Raw genomic sequence first — 14432 nt, forward strand, 5'->3', positions numbered from 1 at the left:
CTTGTCACTCAATGCAAACCCTACAACTTGAATAAACCACTTCAATAAAAATCAAGGCATATTTTTCTATGGGGGTGGTGGTGGACGTTTATCAAAAGATGTAACAGCTATCAAGGAAACTCAATTTGCAGACAGTGTTAAGATCAATCACACAGTTAAGGTTAAAGCGATCAGTTTATTCCCATGTTAGAGGCATTATTCCGTACCTGTCTGAGATTCAGCCTGGACACGCTCACTTGATTTCTCAGCCTGAGTAGTGAAAAAGAAGCCGTGGTTCAGAAGAAGCTTTATATAAAACTACCAAACTTTTAATGCATGTAAAAGCACACGAATATGCAGCTTTACCTTATTGTTGTCATGTAATGGCCTTTTAATAGACACATAGTGTCTAATTTTTCTGCAAAAGAATGTGAAAAGAAGTATTGATCTCTACATTGTATTTGTTTAAACATGCTTGCAATTCAGAAGCCTGAATTCAATATTATACTACAAACAGGTAGTGCACTTTACTTTGGGCACATAGAGTAAATGCTGTTACATGTAAAATATTTAACACTTACCCTCCCTGTCCAATAACAGGTGTAATCTTCACATTTTGTTGTATGCTATCTCCATTTTTCTTTTTGGCATAATAAATCCCTTGCCACTCCTAAAATCAAAGGGAGTTATTAAAACATCAGAAGACAGGTTTTCTGGTATTATGAGAGTGACATAGCCCTTGCCTACACACTAATTGCATAAATTGCATAATAGGCCTACCCAACGAGGGTTTCCATTGTCAACAAAGGGAAGCAGTATTTTAACCGGGCTGTTACCACCTGACGGAGGCCTCCTTTTAAAATCAAGCTCTTATAAATGACTTTGTGATCAATAAAAATACATAGCTGTTTTAATCCTGTTGAGCACTCTCACAGTTTGTTGAAATGTGAAAATAATCTGCTGGTGGACCCCTCCTGTTTACCCTTTCACTGCCTTTTTGTAATTTTTGTACTGTGAATAAAGTTTAGAGAAAATACAATGCAAAACATTTTATGTGTGAAGACCTTTTATTTTAGCAAACAAGCAGTCATTTAATTCTAACCAAATGACCCTGGTACGCTCGTGGACTGCCAAATTTGTTCCAGAACCAGGTCTTGCAAAGCTACCATCTATTTTTGTTGCTTCTACAAACTCCAAGAATTTTTTTTAAAGAAAAATATTCTAGGTAAACACAAACTACGACATATGTATGTGCCGAGCTATATATACACTTCAAATAATCAAAGGGTGATAAAATAACAGATATCTTTAATGTCTTTAACACTCGTCACAGTATACCTACTTCAAAAGCAAATACCCACTGTTTGACGTGCTGTTTGGTCTTTTTAAAAAGTCACCTTACTGTTCTCTGAACTGAATACACTCTGTCGGTACTGAACTGTACAGTATTCTTAAAAGGAACGAGTCTTTACTAAACCTAATCAAAATGCAGGCATCCCACTAGCCAGATAGCTCTAAAGATCAGGTTCGTTAATGGAATTTCCTTTTTTTAAACTACCAAATGTATCTTTAAAACATCTTTCACTAATGGATTTTTTTCCACGTTCAGGATGAGGGAGCAGGACTACAGGAGACAGGTTTGTATATAGCTGTTTACACAAATACTACGGACCTCTCAGTGAAAATTATGGTTATGCAAATTGTAACACTGGGCATGCGGCAATTAAGAGTCCAGCACAAAAAGGTTACTGTGCAATGTGGCATCCTTCACTTGCTGCTTCAGCTACAGTGAACAAAGCTTTCAGTTTTGCAGACTTCAAAAGGTAAAATGAATTTAGCCAGTCATGGAGTATCCCCTCAAAAGACCTTTCTGAATCATCATTAGTCAAATAAAGCCCTTGAGTTGAAAGGGGGAGGCTGAGCGCTCACAAACAAGAGCAGCAGTTGGTAACAAAAAGGGATTCCCTATTTCAGTTTATTGTAACTACATTTGGTACCCTTTTGATTACATATTTCTCCTGTTTTTTTTGTTTTTATTTTTGTTTTTTTTGGATACTTTTATATTGCCTACATTTTTGTTTAATTTCGTTCTCGTTTAATATCCTATAGAGTGTGCCGCGTATGAATATTAATTGTTGTTTCTGCTAAGATTATTATCGTAAGATAATGCTTACTACTGCTACCACAGCACAAAATGTCACTTTTCAAACTATGTGTGTAAAGACTCTTAAAGCTGCACTTCTAAAGTCGTTTGGGAAAATCACCACTAGGGTGTGCAGTTGGAATTTCTGTCGTCTCTGTGACTGATTTTGTATTCAACCAACATCACTTAATTCCATTTACCAACTCCCAGTTGCACTGGGGGCAGATATGTACAGATATTTAGGTAAGCATGGTGTAAAATGATCTAAGCAGGAACAGCAATAGAGAATTATAAACAGCACACTGGTATATTAAACTGATAAAAAAAAGATAAATACTCCAAAAAGCGTCCCTTTAACCTCAGCATTTTTTGTATCGTTTCTCTCTCTTTGAAATCACTTTCTGAAACATTAGTTAACAGATTGGTTGATAAAGTACACTGCTTTCAGTAAGTCCTAGAGGTCTGTATTATAAGAACCATCAACTACTCACCTTTCCTATCTTTATACAAGAATTAATGGCATCGAGGAGGTCAGCTTTGTTGTTCTCACTTTTAGGCACTTCTGTATTGTCTTTCCCTAGAAGTTCCCCTTGCTGGTATCCCATAATGGACTCATAGGCAGGGTTTACATACTGAGGAAAGCAAATGAAAAACAACAAGAATGCATTTAAGATTTTTTTTTATTTTTTATTTTTAAACACACCACAGGCGAATTCAAGAATGACATTTCATTATCAGTAAGGACACAGTAATACACAGCTTTCCATTAAACTAGAAGAAAAGTGAAAATAAAGCTCCTTGATAAATGTAATTGCTACAATGTTATTGCCTTTAGTCAGAAGTGACAACTTTCCACAATACCTCAATGAATGGACCACAATCCTGACCTGAACACACACTGTCACACAATTCTGGACTTTATCCTGAGATTGCCATGACAACTGGATTGAGACCAGCCACCACTCGCCAGATTCAGAGGTAAGGAATGAGAGGCTAGTAAACTAGCCCGCTGTGCCACCCAGATCCTTTTAGAAAGATATTTTTCAGCCAAATACTGATTGTATCAGTCCCAGGACCTGTAGCTAACTTCGAAAAGTCACACCCCTCACTTCTAACATGCACAGACATAAGGGAGTGCTTGGGGCATTGTCTCATGTTTCTTTGATTACACATGACGGTACACTGCAAACAATGAGCCGTTCGGTGTAATCATGAAGTCTTTACAGACTACCAAAAACTGGTGAAAACAAACCTGGATCATGTGATCTTCACTTGTGATTTCAATGGCTTCCTGACTTTGCTCTAGTGCTGTGAAGATAGCATTGCATGCCCTTTAGGGAAAGAAGAAACACAAAAACAACGATTCTAGTACATCAAGCTGGATAAATGGGAGTTAATCCCCATTAGACAAGTCACGTGCTACTGCTCTCTGTGCAGTATCAAATTTGCCTACCACGAAATGTGTCTACAATGTAGTTTATGTGCAGCACATTTTAGATACTTCGCCTGACAGGCCCTAAATCTGGGCAGAATGTGCAGATATAGCAATTCCTTGTCATAAGAGCAGTTGATTTCTCATCGTGCTTATCATCTCCATATGAAATGCCTTGTTGCTCAGCTGGAATTGTGTTTATGCTACACACACACACACACACACACACACACACACATATATATATATATATATATATATATATATATATATATATATATATATATATAGAGAGAGAGAGAGAGAGAGAGAGAGAGAGAGAGAGAGAGAGAGAGAGAGAGAGAGAGAGAGAGAGAGAGAGAGAGAGAGAGAGAATAGAAATACCTTAGTTTGAACTGTGCCCTGACTTCCCCATGCTCCAACTGAAGAAGTTCATTGTAACAGGTCATAATATTGGTATTTTCTATGTATCTCTGTTGGATGTAAAAAAAACAACAAAAAATAGTGAGTTATATTACAGTACCGCATGCATTTGATTCTACACTATTCAAAGGGTAGTCTGTTAAAAGGACAGTGTACTGCAAATTTGCTGAACTGATACCAATGGCCTCAAAAGCATATCTGTGTTTGTGTATAGTGGTCAGACATCCCATGCTCCGGACTGTAGACGGCATCACACCATTCATTTCAGTAGGGATTTGATCAGGACCCAAAAACGATGCTGAATTCTACAGAATGCCAGTTTGTGTAGGGTCTTGTTTGGACAGGTTTTACTGTATTTCAAAGCCGTTTTGTACCATACTGGCCTGTCAATATTTATGCAGTTGCATTATGAGTGAGAGAGCTTCACATGCTAGCAGTCGATCCATAATGCAGCTCACATAACCCTTCCCTATCTATAAACCTTGAGGCAGGAAAATAACGTTCCGTAATGTGTGCTGCTTTATGTTCAATGTAGGATTCTCTGCATTCGTAACGGAAACCCTCAAGTGACAGTTCTATGCTTTAACACTTCATTCGCATGTCTGCCATGGGCTACAGCTAAACTTGTGCTCTTTCTGCATGTGACTATCACCTGAAGAAACTCGACCTAAGATCTCTCTTTGCATTGTATCACATACCCTATTGAATCCAGCGTTAAGCAGTGGCATAACAGAGGCATCTTCTCGATCCTGCCTTTAAAAAGAACATTTACAACGAGTTAAAAGGCGACGGGAATATGACCTCAACTTTTGCAAGCATTACAAAATAAATTTCACATTTGAACAACAATTGCATGTAAAGATTACATATATAATCATTTTTAATATTTATTTTAAAAAATCATTGAATTTGTGTGTAACATTCAATTAAACCTGCAATAAATAATACTACTAAATAATACGTACCTTCTAACTACTGCAACAATGACTGTATTTTCTGAAGATGTTGCTGCTCTAATTGACCTGAATGTAAACAGCAGAACACATGTTAGCTTTTGAATCTCAATAAAAACGCAAAAGGGTTTAGTATGCAAGTAGCAGCCATCCACTACAAAGCATAACAAACACATGGCAGTTGGCAGTACCATCAAAGTCATTCAATATCAATCTTGACTATTAGTCCCATTTGTAGTATAAATCATGGTCTGTTCTGTAACACAACTGACCCTGCTTTTAATGACACTCATTTAAAATAAAGCACCATAGAAACATACAAGGCTAACTAAGTCTGATCCTGAAATCTCTACGAAGGACATTTTAGTGAGGTGCTAGACCTTTTTAAACTTGCTCTATGACAAAAGCATGTTGTGCATCAGTAACAGAACTTACCGACACAGCGCTTCCGCATCGAAGCTTCTGGAATGTCTATGATCAATGATGATGATGTCATGGTGCTTCTCTAGAAAGCTCTCCAGTGCAGATTCGGGTGTCTTGGCAATGTTACACCGGAAGCCAGCTTTCTCACATGCCCAGCAAAATCCACTGCTCTGGCTATCTTCTTTGGCAAATACTAAAAGTACCTGTTGGTAGACATTAAAATGAAAAAAATGTGATTAGTGTCAGAATCTTCAGTGTATTAAAAAATATGGCAAAACTACACAAAGTTTAGGGGCCTTATTTCTGTGAACTATCAAAAGTTCCATCAGTTGACCAAAAAACAAGGTACGTCAGTAACACATACATATATATATATATATATATATATATATATATATATATATATATATATATATATATATATATATATATATATATATATATACAGTAACCAGTCAAAGGTTTGAGTACACCTGCTTGAAACCAGGTTTTTCATGATTATCTAAGCTTTCAACTGTATAAACTTGTCTATAAACACTTAATATTTCATTATATGATACATGTACTTATATAAGTTGATAATCATAAGTGAATTGCATTTAAAAATTTAATTTTTAAATGAAACCGTAAATCTTGTCAATTTCAATGAAATGGTCACCTAAAGCAAGGGGATTTCAGTCTGAAGCCCAAGTCAGTTAAAAGTCTGAAATGTGTATAACACGGTGTTAGAACACTGGCATAAGTATAAAACTGTCTTTGTTAAATGTTCTCTGAGTTAAACAGCATGTTACCTAATTAACCTTTTGTCACCAATTATTGTTAACAGGTGAGGGTCCGTGATTACTATAAATATAGATAGCATAGGCACAAGTTTGTCATTCCTGAATGTAAGGGAGCAGAAAGTGGCAAAATACGCTCAGTTAAGCAAAGAAAAAAGACAGTCTGTAATTACTTTAAGAAATGAAGGTCAATCTTTATGACAAATTACAAGAACTTTGAAAGTGTCTGTAACTGCTGTGGCCAAGACCATCAAACTATTTGAAGAAACTGGCACTCATGATGACCGAACAAGGTCAGGGTGACCTCAGAATCGGAGAACAAGTTCACTCGAGTCACAAGTCTGCGAAACCGGCGATTAACTGCCCCTGAAATACAAGCTCAGCTAAATGCTACTAGAAGTACAGATGTTTCAACATCAACTGTTCAGAGGAGATTGCGTGAAGCTGGCCTAACTGGAAGAATTGCTGCAAAGAAACCATTGTTAACCATTGTTATATATATATATATATATATATATATATATATATATATATATATATATATGTGTGTGTGTGTGTGTGTGTGTGTGTGTGTGTGTGTGTGTGTGTGTGTGTGTATATATATATATATATATATATATATATATATATATATATATATACACATATAATCACTACAAATGGTAAGGATAAAGCATTCCAGGTTTCTGTCCTATGAAAGTGGCTATGAATACATCGCCTTTTTTAGCCAGACCAATTGAAGGCCAGAACTCTTTCAAAAATAGGTCCCTATGAACATCTGGTAAGGCACATCCCTGTGCAAATGACAAGTTCTTCATGATGCTTAAAAAGAAAGATTGTAATGATGTAATCAATTCGAAATAAGCTCCGAGACTGAAACCACACACACGCACACGCAGGGCTTCCGCTCTGCCACGGATAGATACAATCTATATTGTTAAGAATTTTAAAAATTGTACCATGCAAAGTTTAACGTTCATTAATAATATGTTAACAATTTCAATATACTGCTATAAATGTCAATATTCTGCTTACAGTGTGCTGGTAACCAATCGAAAGCATCAGATAGTTACTTGTTTTTTTGTTTTAGTTTTTTTTATCGTACTTTAGTCCAAAGACCTTTGAAAATGAATGCACTGGGTTAGTGATTGTTATAACTAGTTTTAAGCTAAAAATGATGATGAAGACAGCAAACAGTCCACAGACTACAACTGTGGACTTACATAAACAGAGCTTCTGAGTTGTGCAACCAGTAAAGGCGCTTCGTGTGGAGTGCAGGATGCACCCTATTGCCTGGAGATCGTAGATCGTAGGCCTGTGTTATTGCCGACTGTGACAAGGATTTCCCAGAGGGTGGCGCACAATTGGCCGAGTGCCGCCCGGGTAGGGAGGGCTTAGGTCGGCAGGGCAATCCACAGTTCACCGCGCACCAGTGAGTCCTGTGGCTGATAGGGCACCTGCGTGTCTGCAGTGGAGCCATTCAGATATGTGTTGTCCTCCGGCACTATAGGTCTGATGGCTTCGCTGTGAATCTGCAGTGCAAAAAAAGACGGCTAGGCAAGGACACGTTTCAGAGGACGCGTGTGTCAGCCTCCATTTCCTGAGTCGCCAGGGGGTTGCAGCAGTGAACCGGAATTAATAAAATACAATTGGTGATTCCAAATTGGGGAGAAAACTGGGATAAAATCATTGACGACGACTAAATTTACATTAAAAAAAACAAAACAAAAACAAAGCTCTTCCATGTGGAATCCTCTTAGCTAAGCCAAAACTTGGCTCAGACATCACTGTTCAGCCACTGACACAAACATGCAAACAGGCATTCTGTATAATAATTATTGTTTAAGAAAAACAGTAACATACTGATTATCAGTTACTTTTGCATACCAATAAACAAGTATCTGGATTGTTATGTTATGGATAAAAATTGTTATATTTGTTTGCATTAATCCCAGACATCACAGGTTAGAGGTTCTGTTCGGTTTGTGATCATGTGAATGCAAGAGCAGCAATTTAGCCAACCTGACTGAAATAGCAAGGAGGACTCTGTCTGGAAGAATACACCCTGCACTGCCCTGTGTTTAAAAGGACAAAATGAAACACAGCTTGGTAATAAAAGCCAGCAGAAACTTGAGCAAAATCACCCTGGACTGGATCAACCATCTTTCCGTGATTATCCAGAGAATAAAAATGTGGGGTTTTCTAGAGCTGTAAAAGTTTATTTTAGTATTCCTACATTCTGCAACTGAGTGTTTAATTTAGTTATGGATACAAAAATAAATAATAAGAAAATTGAGTTACCTGACTTTATTTAAGCATGTTCTATGAAAATATCAGGAGAAAACAATGCAGCTTAATGATGTACTGTTCAGTGCAGTTTAAAATGGTTCTAATAGACGATTTGTCTTTTATGTTCTGTAAAGCTCAAACTGCCTTTTGGTAACACAAACAAATAGACAGTAAACACGCTGGCAACAGTTTCCCTTCTAAAAGAAATGTTTATAATGCAAAAAAGGGTTAAATACTGGAACCGTATTTATGCAAATACATGGAAATAAAGAGTTACGTATCTACTGCATGTAAAAGGAAATTCAGTTTGACAGTCACCACGGTTTTATTATGTGCCTTTCATCAAATCACTCTTAAAACACCCTCACCCTTACGCAGAAAGGAAAGAAAATCATAATCGACTGTAAAGAAACAGGAAAAGGAAATCATTTTCCTAAACTCTGAAAGTTGAAAGCAGCAGGTAGAAAAAAAAAAGCAAACAAACATTGATGGCTCATTCCTGACTAACATGAAATTTCCACCACATACTGCACAGTGTACCTCACTGCACTAATGAAGGCAACAGCTGAAACATTTGTTTATTTGATTTAGTTTATTAAAAGTTTGACTTTATAATTGATGAATATTTGAAACAGAACTGTGATCATACAAACCTTCCTAAAACTGGAGCTGGATTTTAACAGGATTTTGTTTCCAGTACCTTAATGGGGTGTTTGATCTTTGTCTTTAGCTTCTGTTATGTAACCCTATTTAAAACTCCTAAAATGTGATTTATATATGCTCATAAGCCTCCAACATGGAGACGATCGTCACAGTCTGCTGTACCTGCATATTCAACTTTACAAAATGGTTTTCTCATGAAAGGTCTTCTAAACTGCTTGTGGGATTAGTGTTACAAGGGTGAAGTGGATAGTCTAAAAGATTAAATTTAAAAGAACACGATTGTATAATTCATGCTAGTCTACCTTACCCCCCTTGCTTGTCATAACACCTTTGTGTTGACTCCAAAGCGTTCACACATGCATAACAAACACACCAGGTTTTATCATGCGAGAGTCACACCTGCAAGTGATTTTAGGTGTGCATGTCTCTTTGAAAGTCATTTTTTTTATTGTCACTTTTGCTCTAGCTACAGTGCTGCTATTATAATTCCATTCTGTAGATTAGTGTATCTATAACTTCCATATTGATGGAACCTTTCATACAAGGAATACAAGGAAGCGCTCGTTGGTGCTAAACCGCATTGCAGTGACTAACACAAGCTTCTGTTATTTTCAGTGAATTCTGACAGGAGTATAGAAGGAGATCAAACTGTGAGTGTAATATGCATTACTCTGATTATAAGGGACAAGACTATTTTTGTATTTAGTTTTTAATTTATGCACACACCCAGGAGGGCAATATGGTTAGCAATAGCCTTTTCAATAGATTCCAGAATTACATGGACATTCTTAATGGTTGCATGACCAAGGCTAAGCTGGCAGAGGCTTTTGTAGCTTCTGGCAAATTGTTCCAGTGAGCAGAGAATCTTTTTTTTTTTTTTTTGTAATATTTATTAGCAACTGTAAATGTACAATTAGAGTGGTTAGCTAGATTTTAAATGCAGTATCGTTCAGCAAATTAAACAGAAACTAACAACCTTAGCAGATACACTATATCCAGTTAGTCCATTCTGCAATGGTTAACTCAAATTTTTTCTTCTTTTTTTTGATGTAATGTTACAGTGTAACTAGTACAAGAGATCAGCTTGATTACACTTCTAATTAATTTCCAGTCACTTCCATTAAGAGTGAATGAAAAAACCGTGCCAAACAGAAACCTGAACGAAAGGATCTCTTCACATCCCTACTAAACCTGTAACCGTCAGTAAGCACATGTGACAGTTTATTATACTGGAGTTACCTGTGAGGATCAGACGGTAGCGATTTATTTGTTTTGTATACATACGGTACATCATGGAATGCACCAGATAAGGACAAGGTTGCATTTTTTTACCATCCGTCATTCTTTGATTGTGTCGTTATGGCAACAATGAGATCTGCCAATTACACGTTGCCCAAATTGCACATTGAAAATACTCATTTATTTACTGTCAACGTACTTCATGTTCTATTGAGCATTACTATTATAGTGACATGGGTCTTAAGAAGTATGTTTGTATGTTGTATATTTTAAATAATACAAACCTATGTCATCAAAGCTCCCTTCACTTCACTGTATAACGCCTTAAAAGCCCTCTCTGGGCCTTTAGCTTTAGCTTTAGTTTTTACTTGAAAAACAAGTAACAGTCAAGAGGGGTCACGTGATGTCTTTTGTTCATACAGGTTGAAATCTTAACAGCAGATTTGATAGGTTACCAAAAATCTTATTATAGATTTCAACCTGTTAGTTATTAATAAATCGGGGGGACGGGGGGCGGGGTTGACCGAGTGGCTGTCATGGTAAGTCAGGCGAATGCAGGTTCGTGTTCTGGCTGAGCAAGTCGGCAGTCTAAACTGGGGATTCCAAAGGGAGCGTCGGATTGGCTCTGGAGCGTCCGTGGGTTAGGGAGACAAACCCGGCAGGGGATGTTTCTCCTCATCGCGCTACAGCGGACCCTGCTGGCCAGGCGCCTAGTGAGCTGAGGCGGACACCTGCAGTTTTGACCTTTGTCGTCCAGAGGCTGGTAGCTCGCTGATGTTCCTGGGTGTAAAAGAGGAAGCTGGCTTTTATCGGTGGATCAGCTGGTGTCCACTGAACCTTCAGTTCTTCTGAGCTCTGAGGGGAATCGTTGCGGTGAGGGGACAAAACTATTGGACATTTCAAATTGGGGAGAAAATAAGGGCTAAAATAATTGGACACACTAAAAAAAAAAAAATATATATATATATATATATATATATATATATATATATATATATATATATATATATATATATATATATATATATATATTTGTAATAATAAATCAGAGGGAGGTTAAAATGATCAATAAATGATCTTAATGTGCACCTACTGTTATTGGAACAATGTTATTAAAAAAAAGCATTCTACCCATGGCCTATAAACCTAAGCACTTACAAATAAGCAGAGTGCATGCTCTGCTTGGAAGTTAAGAGCAGTTGTTGTTTGCAATGGTTTATTTGCCTATACTATGTTATTTCCATCCAAATACCTACTTATTAAAACACATACCTGAAGTTGATCCACGTGGAGCTTCATTGGGCCAAACTGCACCTCAGTAAACGCTGCCTGCAGAACCAAATGAAAAGGAGCTGTTAAGGATTGTATTTGCTTTTTGCAAGTGAACCTCTTCCAAAACAATAAAAAAATAAGGCAAGATCTAAACCGAATGTCTATTAATTATGATCTTTGCAGCATACAGTACAAATGTTTTTAAATTATGTAAGTATCGTACATTTCAAAAGCAAGGTTACATAAAATAAAAGCTGTTAAAAAAATATAAGCATGATTCCAATTAACAAGGAATTGGGTAACTGTAAAAAAAAAAAAAAAAAAAAAAAAGGCAAGAATTTTACCAACCCCTTAAAATATCAATTACTTGAGAAATGCAATGTAAACGTTACAGATTCACCTGCAATTCAGTCATATACCTCCAGATGTCTGTATAACCAAATAAGGCCTAAAAAATTTGAATAAGATGACAGCCACAGAAATATCAAATGTCAAATAGTAAAGTTGAATTAATTATTATTATTATTATTATTATTATTATTATTATTATAAGCACCGTCATATCAGATACATGTGCCAGAGTGAAACTTTCAATCAAAATTGCTTAAATGTACAACTCTGATCACTGCAATTCTGATTAAATGCTTAACAACTGAAAAAGCTCCTTCATGAAAAACATTTATACAACCTCACAGGGATGTCAGGGATGCCCTACTCATACTGTAAGTTTAGGATACAATTTTTTGTAATCAGTGACTTCAGAGCAAATACCCTACATCAGTGTGGAGTAGGGGTTGATACATAGTATCTTAAAACAGTCTAGAAAGTTTCATAAATAGAAAGAAAACTGATAAAACTATTGTTTGTATTAAAACTAATACCACAAACCCTGTATATGTTGTCGCTGTTACAATTAATATTTACGTTTAAACGGTTAATTCAAGAAAAAAGAAAGACTCAGTGATCTTGGTTCTTGGCTGTTGTAATCACATTCAATGGACAGACTGTCAGTATTGCATATTAAAAGGTCAACCCAGTGATGCAGCCAGACAACAAAGAGTTCCTTGATTTATTCACTCCTCATCCTCATCAATGAACTATAGGTTTATAAAAAATAAAGTAAGAGAATGGAATATGTATAAATAGATTATACAGTGATATCTGATGAGAAGAAACATACAACTGCATAGACTACAAAGGTGGGTCTTAGCCAAAGACAGTTTACTTGGCGCCATGACCAGGTGCTGCGATGTTTGGCCTTAGCATTGGAAGACAAGCGTAACATGACCAATCAGTTGCCATCAGTTCCATCAAAGCATTACACACAAAAGACAATATTCCTCTGTCCAGGAGAGCAACCACCTAAAACCTTCGACCAGACATTGTGTTATGGTCTGGATCGGCACGCCTTGTTCATCTGGTAGAGTTAACAGTGCCATGGGAGGATACTGTGGATGAGGTGTATGAGAGGAAGAAACTTAGGTATGCTCAACTAGCTGCTGAAGCGGAACAGCAAGGATGGAGAGTTTGGGTTTACCCAGTGGAGGTGGGTTGTCGAGGATTGTGGCACACTCTACAACCCGGTTTCTCAGATATGTTGGGTTCAGCTGCCAAGAGCTGTGTCACACAGTGAAATCGCACACTAATCTGAAGCAGCAGAAAGGAGCAGCAACTGGCTGTGGTTGAGACAGAAAAATTCTGGCTGGGGATCTCAAGCACAATAGAAAGAAAGCAACGCTGATGTACAGGCAAGTAGGCTGGGCTGAGTTGAGTGGGGGACAGAGAGGGTAATGCTGGGACGCCAGAATCACTGTCGAGCCCTCTTGAGGTGTCGTGGGCTAGTCGATGAAACACAGAGGACTGGTGTCCACTTGAAGACCCCAGAGATGTACCTTACTTAGCTCAATCCAGACGGTTGTCATGCTGATGCGCTGGGGAGACCGCACTGGGTTGATCCCCGGAGCCAGCATCGCAGCCGTTGTGTGTGCTGATGAGCTGGGGAGGCATAATAAGCTAATCCCAGGAGCCAGCAGTACACTTCAGCCATCAACACCAGACAAAAGGAAATCTACATAATCAGATGTAAAGAAACGTGAATGGCTGGAGATGCAGATGGATCACATTAGTTTATTGTAATAATAATAATAATCTTTATTTTATACAGTGCCTTTCATAGTGGACCACCATCACAAAGTGCTTTACAAGATACTAGACTAGTGTGTGAACTATGCATCAGCTGCAGAGTCACTTATAACATCTCACCTGAAAAATGGAGCAGAAGTGATTTGCTGAGGGTCACACAATGAGTCAGTGACTGAGCTGGGGTTTGAACCAGGGAGCTACTGGTTACAAGCCCACTTCTTTAACCACTGGACCACACAACCACCTAGAGCCATATCTTATTTGGATCTTATCTTGGCGAGAGCCAAGTTCAAATCAGCATGAAGTTTTAACATCTCATGTAATGGAAATCAAGAATGCTTATTTATATTATTTTAGGTTAATATCAAGTGCACTTGATATAGCACAAATTCAATTTTTGTTAAAATAAATAAATAAATAAATAAATAAAAATACAATCTTCAAACATACAAACATTTTGAATATCATAAAAAATAAAAAAAATACCCAAGTCTGGTTTATGTATGACAAAAGTTATCCCATGTTTCCCTTTGCACCATGAAACCAGTCACAAAAACTGATTATAAACTGTCGAGGATCTTTCCGTCAACCACAGCACACATTTTGCCTTCTGTATTCCACAACATATCATAAAGAAATCCTACTCATGACTTCAACCATGCCACTTTCATGTTTTCTACAGACCGTATTCTCTT

At 37.3% G+C, this 14432-nt stretch overlaps 1 protein-coding gene across 3 annotated transcripts in view; it reads right to left on the minus strand.

Moving 5' to 3' along the window:
- Nucleotides 1–14432, minus strand: part of LOC121298907 (high affinity cAMP-specific and IBMX-insensitive 3',5'-cyclic phosphodiesterase 8A-like) — a 72283-nt gene that overhangs the window by 14268 nt on the left and 43583 nt on the right. For all 3 annotated transcript variants that reach the window (XM_041226211.1, XM_041226209.1, XM_041226210.1), the window contains exons 2-11: nt 11596–11652; nt 5366–5556; nt 4943–4999; nt 4676–4730; nt 3939–4027; nt 3375–3453; nt 2614–2754; nt 561–649; nt 346–397; nt 207–249 (exon numbers count right to left, since the gene is read on the minus strand). In XM_041226211.1, the coding sequence (XP_041082145.1) occupies nt 207–249; nt 346–397; nt 561–649; nt 2614–2754; nt 3375–3453; nt 3939–4027; nt 4676–4730; nt 4943–4999; nt 5366–5556; nt 11596–11652 (853 nt within the window). The remainder of the gene's footprint in view (nt 1–206; nt 250–345; nt 398–560; nt 650–2613; nt 2755–3374; nt 3454–3938; nt 4028–4675; nt 4731–4942; nt 5000–5365; nt 5557–11595; nt 11653–14432) is intronic.

The sequence above is a fragment of the Polyodon spathula genome, chromosome 24, assembly GCF_017654505.1.
Source record: "Polyodon spathula isolate WHYD16114869_AA chromosome 24, ASM1765450v1, whole genome shotgun sequence".
NCBI classification, from domain to species: domain Eukaryota; kingdom Metazoa; phylum Chordata; class Actinopteri; order Acipenseriformes; family Polyodontidae; genus Polyodon; species Polyodon spathula.